The following is a 19971-nucleotide window of genomic DNA, read 5'->3' as shown; positions in this document are numbered from 1 at the left end:
CGCATCTAGAGGCAAGCCCATGATGTCGGCACCGTCTCAGGACTCGCGCTCGCGATCCAGGTCCCGACGCCACGGCCGATCAAGATCCCACCGCCGCTCGCAGTCCCGGCACCGCTCCCCTCGGCGGTACTGGTCGCACTCGCGGCACCGATCGACCTCCAGACGGTCGCGGTCTGACTCCAGCCGCCGATACCGGCACCGTGACTCCAGAAGCCAGTCCCGCCATCACTCGCCGCACCGGTCGACCTCCCGGCACCGAGCTGGTGGCAGGTCCCGGTCCTGATCGACCTCCCGGCACCGCGTCGGTGGCAGGTCCCGGTCCCGATCCCGGCACCGAAGCGGCGGCCGGTACCGGTCCAGATCCCGGCACCGAGACAGAACCCGGTCCCGGTCCCGATCCCGGCACCGCTATGACTCCCGGTACCGATCCCCGGCACCGAGAAGATCTTCGGTGCCGACCCGCACAGACCCTTACCAGCCAGGGTCGGCCCCGCCATGGCCTTCTAGGCAGCCGTCGGTGTCTTCACAGACAGACAGCGGGTATGCGCTGGGCACCGACCGGCAGGCGGCGCTCTTCCAAGACCCGCCGCAACAGGACCAAGGCCCGCAGCAGTGGGGGTTTTGGACCCCATGGGCATACCATCAAGCCCAGGGCCCCCAACAGCTTCCTGCTAGGCCTGCGACGGCAGAGCACAGGGTGCCAGAAGCCTCGTTGTCTCGCCCCCCTCCCTCCCCGGATGGAGAGGAAGGGTCCAAGCAGCAAGACTCCGCTCTGGCTCCTGAGACAGAGGCGAGGGCCGAGGGAGACCCCCCATTGGACACTTTCTTGCCGGGGGTCTCCTCATCCTCCTCCCCTGATGAAGCGGTGGCTGGCACCTCCTCCAGTAGCCCCCCCCCCGCTGGATCTCAGGGCGCACCAAGACCTCCTTAGGCAAGTAGCTCAGAATCTGAGCCTACAAGCCGAGGAGGTCTCTGAGATCGAGGATCCGATTGTCACCATCCTCTCGTCGGATGCTCCCACCAGGGTCGCCCTACCCTTCATTAGGACGATCCAGGCCAACGCCAATACAATCTGGCAGTCACCGGCCTCCATCCCCCCTACGGCGAGGGGTGTCGAGAGGAAGTACATGGCCCCCTCCAAAGGCTACGAGTACCTCCATGTCCACCCGACACCGTGTTCCCTGGTGGTGCAGTCGGTGAATGACAGGGAGCGTCATGGACAGGAAGCTCCAGCCCCCAAATCCAGGGAGGCCAGACGTATGGACCTCCTTGGCATTCTCCTGGGACACTGGAAGTTAGACAACATCCTGGGTGAGCTTGAAAGAGCAGTACAAGGCAAACATGCAGCAAACACCTGGTGGCCATGATGCTGTCTATACAGTCCTTTTCTTTGTGTGAACCTTGATCCTAGTGTGCGTTGTCTTTCCTTTATGTCTCTGAACAAGATGTACACCCAGGCCTTCCCAATTTTTCTGAATCAGTCTTTCATGTTTCAAAATTGTAAGTAATAGCCAGGCAAGGCGGATTAGTCTTATGTTTGTTTTCTTAACTTGTAAATGAGTCTTTTTCCTGGAAGGATTTTTACCTCTGTTTGCTGTAACTTTGAATCTAAGGCGGTGGGGGGTGGTCCCTCTAGTCTATATGAATCTGAGTACCCTGTAAAGCATTTTCCATCCTGATTTTACAGAGATAATTTTTACCTTTTCTTTCTTTAATTAAAAGCTTTCTTTTTAAGAACCTGATTGATTTTTCCTTGTTTTAGAATCCAAGGAATTAAGTCTGAACTCACCAGGGATTGGTGGGGGGAAAGGAGGGGGAATGGTTAATTCCTCCGTGTTTTAAGATCCAAGGACTCTGGATTGGTGTGAAGCCTCTCAAGGCAACCCAGGGAGGGGAAAGTCTGGGGGGGGGGGAAAAGGAGGGGGATGGTTAATTTCTCCTTGTTTTACGACCCAAGGGGTTTGGATTTGTGTTCCCCAGGGAAGGATTTCGGGGAACAGAAAGTGTGCCAGACACTATATTCTGGCTGGTGGCAGCATTACCAGATCTAAGATAGGAATTAAGCTTAGAAGGGTCCATGCAGGTCCCCCACATTTGTACTCTAAAGTTCAAAGTGGGGGAAAAAACCTTGACAATACAGTCCTTTTCTTTGTGTGAACCTTGGTCCTAGTGTGTGTTATCTTTCCTTTATGTCTCTGAATTTAAGTATTTGGTTGGAGAATATTTCTTTGATCATTTTGAATTTACAAGGTTTTCCTTCTTGGAGGTTTCAGAGATTTTCTGTCTGTTTTACCTGCTGTTTTCTAGTTCTTTTACCAAATTTCCCCCTCCCCCTTTTTTTTTGGGGGGGGGAGGGGTTGAAAATGACCACCCATGATAATACAGAACCCTGTTAACTCATGTTGGTTCCTCATAGATACTGGCTTTTTATCATACATTAATTTCTATAATTTAAGATCATCCACAATTCCAAAGCAGTATGGAAAAGACCTCCACTTTGTCAAACAAGGCACTTCCCATTCATAACCTCCTTCATTGGAGAGACAGAAATATTTTAGGAATATTTCAAGTTTGGTAGGCATGGAGGAAGTAAATGTGGGAGGAAGGGGTTAGGCTTCCTAAAAATACTGGCAAATCTCAACTTTAACCATTTCCTCTAATTTAGAAGGCACATTTAAAATGTAGACAGCACAAACTATTGGTATTCTCTTTCTGTGAAACCGTGAGAGAGAGAGAGAGTGCTGTGAGAAAATGAAACCTTAACTTGTTCTTTATTTCCAGGTCTTTATATACATACTGTAACTGAGGAATAGATGCCGTTGGAAGGTGTGCATATGATGTCCCGTTGTTCACTCCAAGTAGCTGACCATAGTGGAAAAAAAAAAGACTAATTCATAAAACAGAATGAGCAATTAGTATAGTAACATGCTAGAGAGGTACCCACCTGGATGACTATGATTTACAATGTGATCAGAAGGAGGTTGTGTAGAGAAATTACAGTATGTATTTTTTACCAAGTGTGTCCATGGGATGAAAGAATTCAAATAATTTTTTTAAAATCAAATTCAGTGTTCACCAGTTTTGCTGGTTCCTTCTCTTTTAACATTCGCCTTCCACTCGGCTCGGGCAGGGACATTCTTCTGGTTTGTTTAATTCTCTTCACTTCCTGTGGTGATGTTTCACTTTCTGGATCTCAAGCCCTAGCACACATTGTTGTGCTGGAGTTTCCATCATGGCAGGGAAATGTGTTTTAATTCAACAAGAAAACTATTTTCACTGAAATTAAAAAAGAAAAATCAGATGAAGAAACCATGAAAACATTTTTGTGCATGTTAATTTAGTTAGGGTCTCTGAAGTCTTCCTGCACTTTTAGAAGAAATTTGAGATTTTAGCTTCAAATTTTTGAAAGACACTCTGCAAAGCAGAGAAAGCAGACTTACCAGAGTCCCCAGATTGTCATGGGCTATGCCCCCCATTTTCCCATGACTTTCCCGGGGTGTTGGGCATCTGTATTCCACACCAGAGTGAAATCCCAGGGGAAGATCTTGGTGGGGTATTGAAAGCAAATGAACAAAACTGCAGACCCAATATATGAACAAGACCATGTTTTGGTCACTTTTATTACTTGGAGCTTCCCACCCCCAGCACCTATTGTTTGAGCCTAGGGCAGCCCTGGCAGGGTGGCTATAATGGAACCACGCTGATGGGGACTGGAAGGAAGGTCTGACAATGTCCTAGAAGTGATGCAGACACTCAGGTGCTCTGTGGAAAGATTTTGTGTTCTGTGCAGAAGCCAGCAGGTCATCTATTTCTATGATGAAAGCTGAGGAAACTATTTCTTCCTGCCTGCTAGTGGAATAATAAGGGGGAGCTTAAGGGAGGATGTATTAGTGGTGTTTTCCTCCTGTTTTATCCACCTGTGGTTGGCTTTCCCACAGGAAGACCTAAAGTCATAGATGATGGATAACATCAAATGGTTCTTAAGGACATTAAAAGAGTCTTCCATGCAGCACAGCTTAAAAATAATGTGGAATGGTTGTCAGGAGGTTCTCCTCTTCTCTATAGGGGTAAAGAAGAAGTTAGACTTTTGAAGAAGAGTTGGTATGGCTCCCAGGTGCAATATGACCAGGTAAAGGCCCCTCTCCAGCCACTCCCCATAAGTGAGGTTCCGTTTCAGCATGTAGCTGTGAATATTCTGGGTCCTTTCCCTAAGAAGACACCCAGAGGAAAGCTGTGCTTACTGACTTGCTTGGCCACAAAGCCAATGCCGGCGCTGACTGTGACTGTAAGTTTCATAGAGATGTATTCAGCTCTTGAGGCTCTAATCCTCCCAGAAGAAATGTAACATTTTCATGGACTCTGATTGTGTATACTATTGGGTGAAAACATATCCCAACTCCATTGGTGAAATGCTGTTTAACTAATATGGAAGTATAATTAGTCCAAATAATAAAGGCCAAATTATGGTAATCTTTACTTGTGGAGTACTTCACAGTAAGGCAAGGAGAGCTTGTATTTAATAAACTACTTTCATTTAAACATAGTGGAACACAGTACCAGGGCCTGCAGTTATGGTCTGCTGTTCAGCTCTCAAGATGCAGGATGACCTCTGTCTCTGCAGTTACACCCTCATCCTTATGTAATAATAGCAGTTTCACACAGCATGGGTATTTCTAGTGGTGAATGGAGTGAAAGGAACCCCTTCTCCATGGTTTCTGTAGAGGGAGCAGCCATAATATGTCTGCGTGCACTAACTGAGGCTTGGCTTACTCTAAAAATATAGATCAACATAGCTATGGCACTGAGGTGTGAAAGAGCGATATCCCTGAGCACTGTAGCTATATCAACTTAACCCCCCGTGTAGCTGCTGCTAGGTCAATAGAAGAATGCTTCTGTCCACCTAGCTACCATTGCTCAGAGATGGAGATCCTACAGCAATGGGTGTGTGGGGGGGAACCCTTCCATTGCTGTAGTCTGTCTGAACTACACCCTTACAGCAGCCTAGCTACAACACCGTAACTATGCTGTTGTAGTGCCCACAGTGAGGACGTGGCCTCAGTGCAAGGAATGCACTGTTGGTATCCGTCAGCCCCACGAAGGGGTCATGTGTGGCTGGTAGGTGAAGAGTATGACCATAGACACAGCCCAGATACACGCACTTGGTGGTGGGTGCAGGGGGCTATATAACCCTCCAGCCAAGTGTATGTAGGTCTGCATCAAAGAAAGCGTGTATTATTGTTGGTCTGTAGATGCCTCAATTGCCACTGTGAGAGTATGCTCCCAAGACTAGGAATGCCTTTAGCCTCCACCACTCAGGCAGTGCAGCTCCCCCACCCACTCGTAGAGCCATAGCTGAGTCCCACATGTATGTATTTGTTATAACATTGCATTAGCCAGGAAGCATCACTTTATATTGTACATGCTACATTGTGACTATAAAATCATATTTCCTTTAGTACAGATATAACCACCTTATGTAAAATTGAGCAAAATGCTTAAAACAGCTCAGGCACATTATGTGAGGAAAATATACACACTAAAAATGTGTTGCGATTACAGAAGTATTTCTCAGGCCTATCTCCTTCAGTCCTGCATCTCAGGATACAAGATACACTAGACCTGCTATAAGCTGTACAAAGAGAGACTTTCTCTACCATGTAAATAGGTGAAGTGGTCTAGAGGATGGATCCAGATTGTTCTCAGTGGTAGCAGATGACAGAACAAGGAGTAATGGTCTCAAGTTGCAGTGGGGGAGGTTTAGGTTGGATATTAGGAAAAACTTTTTCACTAGGAGGGTGATGAAGCACTGGAATGGGTTACCTAGGGAGGTGATGGAAACTCCTTCCTTATAGGTTTTTAAGGTCAGGCTTGACCTTGATGATGTTGTGGATTGGTCCTGCTTTGAGCAGGGGGTTGGACTAGATGACCTCCTGAGGTCCCTTCCAACCCTGATATTCTATGATTCTAAGACATACTTGCTTTTCTTGGGCGAGACCTCATATGATCAGATGACATGTCCTTCGATTTTGCTCACTTTTGGTGTGTAAAAGAATGAAAGCCGGCACCTCCTAGAGTAGAAAACCTCCCGAACATATGAGAAACTAATCAGTCACTATATTAAGTCACACGTGCTGCCCTACCTTCTGTTTATATACAAGCAGAATAGTTGTACTGTGCTAAATCAGGGTGTGTGCTGGGAAGTCTCTATGCCCCTTGGACTCTGCCGTGCCTTTCTTTGCAGCAGAATGGAGGGCTGCGGGTATAGCCACTAGACAGGTCTGTGCTGCAGTAGCTGACAACCAATGTATTAAGTGTATAGGAACCCCATTTGTCTCTACCACTAGAGCACCAGTGCAGCTATTCCATGCCAACCCAGAAGGCTAAGGGGCAAAATGTTCCACCCAAAGCCAGATTTTTGAGCTTTGATGAGAGGTAGCCCCATTTGGCCCCATGCGTTCTGTATTTCTTGCCTCGTTTTTTTGCTAAGGATAGTTGCACACCATAATCTTCCCTTTTCTGCAGCCTCGTAACTGGACCTGGAAGAAGCATGCCTGATTTTTGGAGCTGTTGTCAATTCTTAACCATGGAGCAAATTCATATCCCAGCTGTCAAAAAACACAGAAACCGATATAGATATTTTTCCTGTAGTGGTTTTTTTTTTCCACAATTTTTAGTGTCTTTTTTCTTCATGTTCATCTCTGTATATTTATACAAGGCACTCAGTTTACTGTTCCACCATTTCTGTTTTGGGGAGGATGTTTTCTCCATTCTACTAGACACCTATATTTTTTGTTGTTCCACCATCATAAAAACTGTTTCACAAAGCTAGAGGTTTTATAAAATGCCAAACACTGTTGGGCTGTCCAGTCCATAAATATCTTTTAGGAAACAACAGATCTTCCAACTAGGTCCAAATAATTATCTTCTATATTACCCTTACTCCTACTGCTTATCTAACAATTATGGCACCATAACAAAATTCATGGCATATTTCCCACATCATTGCTCCTTTTCCTCTCTCAAGGTCTGTGTTAAACTTGCCTGTACTTTTCCTTTTATGGACAGCTTCATCTCCTTGTGAGACCAAAACTGTGCTAGATAACTAGTAAGGGCCATCAAATAAACCCCTTTAATCCTAATTTCCCTTGAAGGCTTTCCAGCCTGGGCGAGCTTTTTGGCTAAAAGACAAGCTCATCTTGGCCTATATTCGTCTGAACTTCTGACAATGTGCCACCCTTCAGCACAACTCCTTTCACAGAAGAACAATTTCATATCTAATGGCATGATTGTTTTCAATTACTTGACTGTGTATTCATGCTGGTGATGGTCAAATGTGCAGATAATTGCAGCATGTATGCAACTGACATTTGCAAAATAATAAAATGTTAAACTATATTCTATGTTGAAATTTTATGACTTTCAAAAACATATACTAAATATACAAGTCAGAATGCATCAATTCTCCCCATGTATAAATCTGTGATATATAAATCTGCTCCTTGAACATCTGTCAGATACTTAGCATGATAGAATATCAGGGTGGGAGGGATCTCAGGAGATCATCTAGTCCAACCCCCTTCTCAAAGCAGGACCAATCCCCAACTAAATCATCCCAACCAGGGCTTTGTCAAGCCTGACCTTAAAAACCTCTAAGGAAGGAGATTCCACCACCTCCCTGGGTAATCCATTCCAGGGCTTCACCACTCTCCTAGTGAAAAAGTTTTTCCTAATATCCAACCTAGACCTCCTCCACTGCAACTTGAGACCATTACTCCTTGTTCTGTCATCTGTTACCTCTGAGAACAGTCTAGATCCATCCTCTTTGGAACCCCATTTCAGGTAGTTGGAAGCAGCTATCAAATCCCCCCTCATTCTTCTCTTCTGCAGACTAAATAATCCCAGTTCCCTCAGCCTCTCCTCATAAGTCATGTGCTCCAGCCCCCTAATCATTTTTGTTGCCCTGTGCTGTACTCTTTCCAATTTTTCCACATCCTTTTTGTAGTGGGGGGCCCAAGTCAGGGCACAGTACATAGCTTGGTGGTTTGAGCATTAGCCTCTAAACCCAGGGTTGTGAGTTCAGCCCTTAAGGGGGCCACTTAGGAATATGGGGCAAAAATCAGTAGTTGGTCCTGCTAGTGAAGGCAGGGGGCTGGACTCAATGACCTTTTGGGGTCCCTTCCAGTTCTATGAGATAGATGAGGCCTGACCAATGCCGAACAGAGGGGAATGATCACGTCCTTCAATCTGCTGACAATGCTCTTACTTATACAGCCCAGAGGGGGGCTGGCCCGCCAATGGCTGCAATTTTTCTGTAGCTCAATAGTATTTCTGAAAATACCACTTGGCACTGAAAGGACGGGAGTAGGGAATCTAATGGGACCAGAGCTGAGATTGATGCTACAGATCAGAGTGTCTGTAGAGACCTTTGTGATTAGTGCAGAATCCACAGAATGTGCTGACTGTGGATTTGGAAGAACAGCCAGGTCCCTGAGAAAGTCGATGGATTAACTTGCTTCTCCTTCCTCCTGCCGATGTGGGAGAATCTGAGGGAGATATGTATAAATTGTTCCTGTCTTTTAAGAAACTCAGCTGGGATTCCCCACAGGCATGGCTGGTCCTAGTACTTACCTATAAAGCTTTGAGAAGAAAGAGATAGAAGCCTGAAAGTAAAATATTTTGTTTTGTCTATAAAGTGTCCTGTGGGATAAATCCACCAATCTAACAAGTGCTATGTGTTACAATGGTCAGAGTTACCCAAAGGCACCATTACCACAGGACAGTAAGATCACTTAAGGCACAGTATGAGCTGGTCTATACAAACTCCCATCTTAAAAATCTGTGTGTCATTGGGCGAGGGAGATGGGTGGTATGACCCGCTTTGGTTTTGAGTTTTCTTGCTGGGTTAATTCTGCCTTTTGAATATGTAAATAGACTGTTTCCATTTAGTGGGAGGAACATGAAGGTGCTTAAAGGAGGTTGTGATCTTGTTGAATCTGAAGGATTTGCTGTGTCTTTAATGGATTTAGGAACATAAAAACACAGGAAGTGTCATACTAGACTGGACCCACTAGTCCAGTGTCCTGCTTTAGATGCACACATTGCAGCAGGCAGATGCGGATAATCTGCCCCCCACATGAGCTCCGATCCAAATCTCGAATCGTTTGAGATTGGTTTAAATCCCAAGGCAGGAGATTTAATATCCCTCCCAAAACGTGTTCCCCTTAGTTATAGGCGTGCTGGACAGTCTTGTCATACACGCCTGGCAGAGTGCGCGCGCCCCCTTTCGGAAGGGCAGGAACGGGTGGAAAGCAGCATCAGACGCTATGCCTTGCTGCAGCTCCTGCTGTCATTCACCGCTGGTTATCCCCCGGCAGCTGGACTGGCTGCCTCCCTGCACCTCCCCTCTGCCTGGGCTTGTGGGCTACGTTTCAGTTTCCTTTCTGCTGCTCTGCTTAGTTTCTTTTCTCCTCCCCCTACCCCGGTGGCTTGGGCGTTATCCTCTTCCCTCTGAGCCAGCCGCTGTTCAGTGAGTCTCTCTCCCCCAGTGGCGAGCTGCGAGCTTGCGCCGAGGCTGTTCCCCTCCTCTGTGAAAGGTCACGGGGAACTTCCCTGCTGCAGTCCAGAGCCGGGGGCACCACCCCCAACCAGCTGCAGCTGCAGGGTGCTTTGCACCGAAGGGATTTTCTCTCCTTTGCAAGCGTGAAGCCAGGGCACAGGGCAAAAAGAGAAGCTGGGAACTGGTTCTGCAGGGGTGCGCCAATAAACGGGAGCCCAGATGACTGCGGAGCAGAAGGAAAGCCTGCGGTGCTACAGGCAGTACATTGAGAAGACCCTGAATCCTGCCTATGTGCTGGGCAACATGAAGGAATGGCTCTCTGACGGTGAGCTGCTGGCTGTGGGCTGGGCTTGCTCTGGGCAGGCTTTGACCAGGGCACCCTTGGCCCGCCACCCCTACCCCTCTCATGAATGTTTCTCTCCTGGAGAGTAAGTGGTTGGTGACAGTTTGCCACTTAGTGGAGTTTTTTGTTCTCTTCCCCCCTCTGACCACTTCTATCTGTTTGTTTTCCTCTCTTTGCTCATTCTCTTGTCTCCTCTTTAATTATGTGCCGTCTAATGAAGATATTTCTATTGAGTGTTGGCTTCCTTTAAAAAAAAAAAAGTTTTTCAGCCAAGTACAGCTAGAGTTGACGTTGTCCCTTTAACCTGTAAAGACAATTTAACCTCAGTTGTACCCTGCGACTCCCTACACAACTCCTAAACCTCTTGAATTACGAAATAGCTGTAGTTTTCCTCACTTAGTACCCACTACTGAAGTCAGGAGCTTTGCCACTGACCTGAATGGACACAGAGTCAAGTCTTTAATTCTTTCTGTGCCGTATTTGTCCATAGGTCTAGGGTTCAAGTGGGAGAAAGGAAGCCAGAGATGGAGAGGATACCATTTCCCTTGTTAAACTGATGGTAGCTTAATACATATGAGGACTGAAGGGAAGAGGCAGTTTCCGTTTTGAAATTTGGGGCCTTGTATATGACATACTCTGTGTTGAGTCTTTATATTTAGTTGCTTGGGTGCTCTGTCTATATCTGGCACTGTATATCTGGGGAAATGAACATTCATTGCTGCCTGATGTATGAGTTTGAAGTGCCAGTTCCTGCTCTTGGGTGGGGACCACCTTGATGTTCTGTGTTTCTATAGCACCTTGCATAATGGGTCCATTACCGGTGCTCCAGCATGCTACTGAAATACAAACAGATAACCATGATGGAACATCCATGCATTAAGAAATGCTGCCGCATAGACTTTGGCAGATGACGGTGGCAAATGGGTTAATGTGGCACCCATCTCAACACCCAGCTTTGGGGTTAACAGAAAAGTATCAGTCTAATGCCCCGAAATATGGTAGTTGCCTTACAAAGCATATGAAATGTAAGGCTTGTGATTTTTCAAAGCGAGTTAGCAGATATAGCCACAGAGCTCAGTGACAGAGAGACTGTTTGGCAAAGGGTCCCCTGTTCTTTGCAAACAACGCTCACCTCAGACCTGACAAACTCATTACACCAAAGGCATGTATTTATCTATAATGAGTAACAAGTAAGGTATCTACAGAAAGCTCTTAACTTGCAAAATACATGATCTTTATGAATATATGGGTCATATTTAAGAAATAATAATATATTTATATTGAATGTATGCTTTATGGACATGGAGTAGAAATTAGTCACCAGGGGATAGTGTGCGTCGGTGGTGGCCCATTCAGTCAGGAGAGGAAGTGTCACCCTGCACTGTTTAGCTAGTGAGGCAATGCAGGGCTCAGTTGTTTAGCCTTGTGCAATACTAAGGCTTGGTCTACACTAAAAAATTAGGTGGGCATAACTACGTCAGTCGGGAGTGTGAAAAGTCCACACCCCTGAGTGGCGTAGTTAAGTCGACCCAAATCCCTGTGTAGACAGCTTTAGGTCAATGGAACAATTCCATCGACTTAGCTATGGCCTTTCAGGGAAATGGATTACCTTTGTTCATGGGAGAACCCCATCCCATTGGCATAGGTAGCATCTACACTGAAGGGCTACAGCAGTGTACCTTCGGTGTTCGAAGTCTAGACAAGTCCGAAGACTTTGAATGGGAAACTGAGGCAAATGCAAACAATTGAAACCAGTTAAAGGGAATTTAACAACAAGACAGGTTCACTCTGTCTATGAAAAGAAAGATAAAGATGTTGTTATACTGATAACACAGAGGAGGGAGAAGCACTCTTTATCCACTCACTGAGGGAAAAACCTTTGTGGAGCGCAGCAGTGCTTTCATGAACGTTTGGTTCCTGGTTTTTGAGAAACTAGTCAGTTTTGCAACAGACTGAACTTTGAAGAGTTGTGGAGAGGATACTTCCTTTATTAGATAGGAATGGTACTCTTGATAGGTAGACTCAGGCTTGCATTTTATTATTTTGTTTTCTATCATAACCATTTGTTACCCTCACTCTCAGTTCTAGTGAAATCTTTATTCTTTCTTAAATAAACCCACTTTTGTTTTATTATAAGTGCTCACAAGTGCTATGTGGTTTGCAGGAGCAGCAGTTTAAGGTAAAACTGGTAAATTGGGGTATAGTGTACACTTGAGGGCAGAGGATCAGGGATATCTGGGAATAGCCAGCTGGATATCACATGGAAATGATTCAAAGGACCTCGGGGATTGGGTTGCAGCTATTGTTAACCTGCAAGCTGAAGTTAGGGTTGCATAGCCTAGAGGAGAGGGCTTTGGGTGGCTGAAAGGCTGATAGTACCAGGGAGCTGACACCCAGCTACCCCAGGACAGATTCCTTCTTGCTGGAGGCAAGGGGTAGGGTGACCAGATGTCTCAATTTTATAGTTCCGATTATTGGGTCTTTTTCTTATATAGGCTCCTATTACCCCCACCCAACCCCAGTCCTGATTTTTCCACACTTGCTGTCTGGTCACCCTAGAAGGGGGTAACACAGTGCCTCTCAGGCTTGGATTCCCTGAGAACTCTTAGACTCGCATTAATTTCAGTGAGACTTGTGTGACCAAATCCCCTTGGCAGCTTTCTCAATTTCAACCTAGAACTTGCAGTCTGAATTTGGGTTTAATTTGTGCATCTCCAGAGATTGTTTCCCACTCATAAGGTGTATATGCTTCCTCTCCTTGCCTCTGGAAGTGCAGTATAAAGCAGATATCCATCATGTAAATATACAGTAAATATTTCAGCACCTGCAGCACTCTGCACCAGGTGCAGTCCCCACTGCTGCCCGCACACCAGATCTACAGTTTTGACTTATTCATATCTGATTTCACGCTAGATGCCAGAGAGAGAATTCAGACTGAGGAACAGAAGAAGGGGCTGACTGCTGCGGCGGCTCTCTTTGTTGACTCTATACTGCAGCTTGAATCAGAAGGATGGTTTCGAGGATTTCTAGATGCACTGAATGAAGCAGGTTTGTTTTCGTTGGTAAAGTTGACAGTTGTCACTTTCCCTGCCTTTTCATGTTGTGTGTGAATTTATTGCTTGTAAAAGGTGCTGGACTGACCACCCTGGAAAGTGAACACCTTTTAGTTCCATAGGTCAAATCGTAGCAGTACGAGCTTCTCCACCAATTCATCTCGTAGCTCGATGGGCCAGGTAGAAGGTTGAGAGCAGAGGTTAATTGGGCTGGCTCATGGCAGCTTGGGGAGATAGGACATGTGCGTATGCATACACCTGCACCATTCTGTGTCCCAGAATCTCAGCTTTTGTTAACTCAGAAAAACCAGCCAACAAAAAATGAACTATTAAGTCTCTAGCCCTTAGGGTGCAAAGAAAACCTGCAAAATGTGAACCATGTAACTGATGCAGTGAGGTCTGCAGTCAGCCTGAAACAGTAACTCCGAGAGGTATGAACTGCACCAGTTCCTTGAAAGTCTAATTATGACAATATAAAACCAATATTGTTAATTTTCTATGCTGATCAAAGCATGAAGTTATATTATGAGGATCTGGGCAATCTGCCTTTTTAGTGGCATCTTGTTTTAGTTGGCAGAAGCTGCCTTTTTTTTTTTTAAATAAAATTTAAGAGTATACCTCTAGAAAGAATGTGATTTTCATTTCCCAGACTGTTTGCAAATATTGGCAGTAGGAAAAATTAAATCTTTTTACTTGAGAGTTGAGGAAATTTGATCCATGATTCAATGAGACTTAATAAATGGGGAACCCCAACATTATTAGGCATTTTTCAGAGTACAGACCACCCTCTAATGGTCAGGCACAAAAGAAATATATAGATGTTTCCCATCTCCCTTTGATGGATTTACCTATAAAGAGTCATATTGTTTTAAAAAATCTAAAGTGACAATTTAAAGGTAAAACTCTTCTTTTAATTTATCAGGATTGTATTTTATTTCCATAGCTACCACTCTGAAACCTGTCTTAATATGATGTAACTCTTGATTAACTCATAAAAATACAATGTACTTTAGCTAGCTTGCATGGAACAGTCCTGTTTGATTTTGGAGATCAGTAACTCCACCTAGAATGTAATTGTTAAGCTTGCATGAAGCTAGTTTAATTATATCGGGGTAGGCAACCATGGCATGAGTGCTGACGGCGGCATGCGAGCTGATTTTCGGTGGCACTCACACTGCCCAGGTCCTGGCCACTGGTCCGCGGGGCTCTGCATTTTAATTTATTTTTAAATGAAGCTTCTTAAACATTTTAAAAATCTTATTCACTTTACATACAACAATGGTTTAGTTATATATTATAGACTTATAGAAAGAGACCTTCTAAAAACGTTAAAATGTATTACTGGCACACAGAACCTTAAATTAGAGTGAATAAATGAAGACTTGGCACACCCTTTCTGAAAGGTTGCCGACCCCTGAATTATATGTATAGGTATATATAATAATGCATATATAATAATGCCTTTTGTTACTTCTGTATGATGTGTACAGATAACCGCACACTGCACTTTCAGTTTTTGCAGGAGGACTCTTTCATAGAAGTTAGAGATTGAAAAGGCCCTACTAGGTTTTCTTAAAGCAGGATTGTTGTATGTAAACATTCTGAGGTAAGCAGTTCCAAGCAATGAGGCTTCTATCCTTTCCCTTGGGAGACTATTCCACAGCCCATCTGGGATTGAAAAATACTATTAAAAATCCTACATTGCCACTGGATAAGTCAATGGTATATCTGTGTGTATAACGAAGTGTTCAGATCTTGTCTGATATTTTCAGAAATAGAAGGGGTTCAGAGACTGACAATGAAAGTGATTTGAGGCCTGGGGAGACTTCCATAAGAGGAGAGAGTGGAAAGACTGGGGATATTTAGATTCAAGAGAAGATGAATGAGAGGATGTAATGAAGGTATGCAAAATAACGAAAGGCATAAAAAATTAAATTGGGCATTCCTAATTCTCATAAGGCCTGATTTAAAACCCATTCATATAAATGGGAGTCTTTCTGTTGACTTCAGTGGCCTTCTGGTCAGACCCCTGGGCTGGGATTTTTGAAAGCACCTAAAGGAGTTAGGCACCCAAATCCTATTGAATTTTGATGGATGTTGTGTGCATGTGCCTCCTTTAAAAATCTCAGCCTTAATACAAGAATATGGGGACAGCCAGTGAAACTGGAAAGCTACAAGTGTATAATTGATTAAAGGAAACACTTTTTACAACATGTGTAATTAACCTGTGGAACCCACTGTCATGAGATAACTTCAAAGCCAAGGGCTTAATAGGATTCACAAAAGGATTAGTCATTTATGTGGATAGTGAGAATATCTATAGTTACTTAATATTAGGATAATATATGTATAAGGCATATGAAGCCTCATGCTTCAAAATGTAAGCCAACTATTAATTGCCTAGGGATGGGAAGAAAGTTCCCATATGGGCAGGTTATTAAATGATTGTCCATTATGGAGGTTTAGTGCAGCTTTCTCTGAAGCATCTGAGAGATTGCGATAATATAAGTATAGTACCTTCAGGGTGTGCCAGCTTTCTTCCACATTAATGGATTTTAACTCTTCCTCTCATTGGCACCCTTACTTACTAGGCTTCTTAACTTCTGAAAACTTACTTTCATGAAAGCTATTGTTGCATTCTTTGAGCTCATTTTTTATTATGCAATAGTGCAGTTCCTGGTCTATTGCTCCAAGCTTCCTTCTTACTCATACTTTTTATAAATTTCTTTTCAGTAAGTAGATCCAGTGTAGCTTCTCCTTGGGCTACAATCTCTAATTTCTGAATTATAAAGCTGTGTTCCATATAATTTAGGAACATTTTTGTCTATTTGGTTGTATCTGTTACCCAGCTAATATGAGAGTAGTTAACCCCCAGCCCCAATAAGCGCTTTCAGATAGTCTATATTGCAGGATAAACATTGGCCCAGGAGTTAATTCTCTCTGTTCCAGTGTTGATCTGTAAAACATATTGATGGTCTCAAGTCTCAGACTAAAAATTTAGCATCTCCTCCCTGCTCAGTGGAGGGCTGAGCTAGATGACAGATTGGGTTAAAACAAAATGTGATATCAACATTTCATTCCAGTCCTTCAGGAAAAATAGGGAGTTGCAGTGTAAACAGGAAAGCAGAACCCTATTTTCTCCTCCCACTTTTGTGTGCCTGCCTGAAGCAGATTTATTTGGGAAAGTTTCAGTTATTCTCAGAAACGGCTAAACTGTTTTGAGATTAGGAAACCATTCATTGTTTTGTCCTTATTTTTTTTTAATAACTTTTTAATTGAGAAGCTCTAGCTCCCCCATTCTTTGCAACAAGGACTTGATGTTTGGCAGGGACTTGACATCTGGTGTCAGCAATGAACCTTTTGCTGTTCCCAGGAAAAACCTTCCAGATTTGGACAAGTTTATAAACCTTTGAAAAATCTGTTTGCATGTGCCCAGTGGAGGCTTGTTGGAATTTGGCAGTCCAATACTCTGAACATTCAGTCTGCACTGAGCATGTTCTATTCTCTCTCAGCTCCTGTGTGCCGACTAGAGTGTGCATGGTTCCTCCCCACAAAGCAACTGAGCATGCTTGTTCCCAGAGGTACAGGGACTGAAGACTTTCCCCACAACTGCTCATCCTTGCCACCAGGATCAGTTGTGGCACTGGGTACCAGAACTAAGAGCAGGGGTCCTCTCTCCTGTGCTCTGAGGGGAAAGAGGAAGCAGCTTGATGTGAATGCAGAGGAGTGAGGAATGTATGGGGAGAGAGAAGAGATGCAGGGAGGAAGGGCAGAAGATTGGAGGGAGGGGGAGGATAGAAACAGGGAGGAGAAAGGGGGCCGTAGCAGAAGCTGGATGGGAGGGGGCATGAGCCAGGGATGAGGAATGATAGGAGCTGTGGAGATGGCAGAGCATTCTGAGCGAAGTCCAGGTCCTGTGGGAAAAATAAGACTGCATCATAATGTATATATATGTACAAGGGGGTTGAGTTAAGGTTGCACAGACAGTATTAATTTTGGTATTTCCTAATTTTTCTTGCTTGACTTTGCAGTCTTAAAACTTCTTTAACATAGGGTGCCTTTTCTGGGTTGTGTGGTGTGTGGGTTGTGTTGTTTTTTTTTTTTTTTAATGTAATGGAGCAGTAGCCAGTAATGGGTCAAAATATCTTTTTTAATTAAAAGTGATGTTTGCTGGTGTAATTCGACCCACCCCTTTTGTTTTCAAGGTTACACTGGTCTGAGGGAAGCAATTGAAAACTCGGATTTCCAAAAACTTGAAAGCCTGGAGGTACATCGACAGCTGCTGAAACGTATAGAAGCTACAATGAGAGACATTGATGCAGAACAGATAATTCCTTACTTAAACACTTGTCTCATAGACCGAGAATGTGAAGAGATTCAGCAGGTATTATTTCAAAATCAAAATTGCAACTTGATTTGCAGAGTTTACAGTTCTATGATAATTGTGTAGCCCTGACTGTAGCTTCAGATATGTCGGTATAATATAGAAACTAGGAATGTCAAACAATTTAAAAAATTAAACACAAGATTATAAGACATGATTGATTGCAGTTTTAATTGCACTCTTAAACAATAATAGAATAAGTTTTATAATAAAATATTTTTGAATGTTTTCTACATTTTCAAATATATTGATTTCAGTTACAACACAGAATGCAAAGTGTACAGGGCTCACTTTATATAATTTTTTATTATAAATGTTAGCACCATAAAGAAGTGGTGGCCAGCACATCCCTTGGCCCGCGCCGCTTCCTGCAGCTCCTATTGGCCTGGAGCAGCGAACTCCAGCCAGTGGGAGCCGCGATTGGCCGAATCTGTGGACGCAGCAAGTAAACTAACCGGCCCGGCCTGCCAGGGGGCTTATCCTGGTGGGCCGTGTGCCAAAGGTTGCCGATCCCTGGAGCAGAGAGTCACGAAGCTGATATAGACCTTTAGTGGGATACAAATTTGTGTTGTAGTAATTCTATTTAAGACAGAAAAATGAAGATCTTAAAGCAGATTAAATTAGATTATCACTTGCTAGACAATTCAAAATTACAGCTGCAATTGGGCCTGCTATGGTAATTATCGAAACTTGAAAAGCCTTTTGTTTTCCAGCAATGTTCATGCCTATTGTGACCGTGGTTGCTGAAGGAGCTATACTGAGAATGCTCAATCGGCAAGCTGCAAAGAATAGGTCAGATGATACCCAAAACTGATGGTTTATTCTATAATTAGTTTTCACCAAGTCAGTAACAAAACAGCTTCTGTAATACCTTACTTTTTACCTAAAAGCAAAAATATAGCTACCTTTAAACAATCCAGCCTTTGGCTCCCACCCAGACAGCCAAGTCTAATATAGCTAGGGTTACTAAAACCTTTTTCACCATATATAAATGTCTGCCAATCACATTACTCATCTATCAGGTCAATGAATATTTCAGATCTTACCAAATATGTGCTTACAGCCAATCCTTATGGACTAAATTTATTAAAGAAAGGAAAGATAGTTATGAATAAAGTTCTTAGGTCAGTTTCATAGTAGAGATGGCGAGGTTGATGATTTCTAAAAATCCTTCTGAAATCAATTAAAAAGGGTATAGTCCAACTGGAAGTCCAGGTGCATAGTTTGTTGCAATTCTTCCATGAGAAATTGCAGGGATAATCCAGCGCAGGCCTGGAGACCTCAGTCTTGCGATTTAGACTTTCCCTGACAAAGTTTAAGCACATCTGAGATAAAACAGGATCGGGTCCAACTTCCTTTATAACTAAAGTTCAGTGGATAAGCCTCTTGTCAGCAAATGATCACAGCAGGCTTCCCTTGGATGAAGAATAGGTTAAGTACATTGTTGCTTTGAAGCTAATCTGTGTCTTAGGCATACATGGGTATCTAGTTGCATTCATTAGCATAAGTCAAGTAACCATTCATAGGAAGATTTACATTGTAGAGTCACAAATTTCAAAGAGAAATTAAGACGATAATGTCACTACACTACAAGTTCCATCTAAATTTTAATATCCCCTTTTGATCGCCAAATCAATAGTTTAACAATAATGAAACATAGACAGGAACAGAAGTTTAGCATCTACAAACTACTTAGATCACATTATTAAACTCTAACAAGATATAGGTAAGCACAGATAAATACAATTAGTATCTTCTACTTGGTTCTCTAACAATATAGACCTACATTTTAAGGACTCTAGTTTATTTAACATGGCTTTGCTAACTATCTATAAGGAATGGCCCTGTTTGTCGTTTCAATACTCTTCTAATATGTCCTTAAAGGTTGTTTTCAAGTCACACAGCCTGCTGGTTGCTTAACTCTTGCTGGCTCAGCCTCACACCCATAAAGGCCCTTAAAAAGCAAAATGAAACTTCTAATCTGAAGCTTTTAAATCCACTAGTTAGATTCCCTCTTCTCAGTGAGAGAGTTAAAGTTATGTGCTGGATTTTACCTTTTTTGGCATGTTACAACCAATTAGTAAGAAGCAATGTTATTTATCTATTGTAAAAGCATCAGTATGCTTGACACATTACAAGGCGGCCAATAAGATGGTCTCCATCCCTGCTTTTACTGGCTTCCAGCCAACTGATAGGCCAAGAGGAACTTTCTAAGCTGTTACAATATTTTTTTCAGATTTAAAGCAGTGCATGATTTCTTTTGTATGTTTTGAAAAAATGCTTCACTTCAGCTAACTTAAAAATCTTTCATCTGGATTTATTACAATACTTTGTACTTACAAGGGACTTTTCATCATGTGATCGCAAAGCACTTTACAAAGGTGGATAAGCATTAGTATCCCCTCTTTACAGATTGTGGAATTGAGGAACAGAAAGCTGTCATAGACCTCCATCCTGCAAACACTTAAACACATACAGTTGCAAGAAGTCCAATGGAGTTCAGTGGGGCTGCTTGTGTGTGTAAAGCTATGCACGTGTTTAAGTGTTTACAGGATCAGAACAATTGTGGACTGTACAGTTATGTAGATACACAACAGAACTTTAAAGAGTTTTCCCCTGTAAAGGCTCGACAATG

At 43.4% G+C, this 19971-nt stretch overlaps 1 protein-coding gene across 2 annotated transcripts in view; it reads left to right on the top strand.

Annotated features, from left to right (window-relative positions):
* Positions 1-9484: 9484 nt before the first annotated feature.
* The window catches only part of RIGI (RNA sensor RIG-I), a 32712-nt gene continuing 22225 nt past the window's right edge, over positions 9485-19971 (top strand). For both annotated transcript variants that reach the window (XM_050943061.1, XM_050943062.1), the window contains exons 1-3: positions 9485-9881; positions 12813-12947; positions 17158-17336. In XM_050943061.1, the coding sequence (XP_050799018.1) occupies positions 9776-9881; positions 12813-12947; positions 17158-17336 (420 nt within the window). In that variant the 5' untranslated portion in view covers positions 9485-9775. The remainder of the gene's footprint in view (positions 9882-12812; positions 12948-17157; positions 17337-19971) is intronic.

This window comes from Gopherus flavomarginatus, chromosome 3, assembly GCF_025201925.1.
Source record: "Gopherus flavomarginatus isolate rGopFla2 chromosome 3, rGopFla2.mat.asm, whole genome shotgun sequence".
Taxonomy (NCBI): Eukaryota; Metazoa; Chordata; order Testudines; family Testudinidae; genus Gopherus; species Gopherus flavomarginatus.
This window is presented reverse-complemented; position numbering and strand designations above follow the sequence as displayed.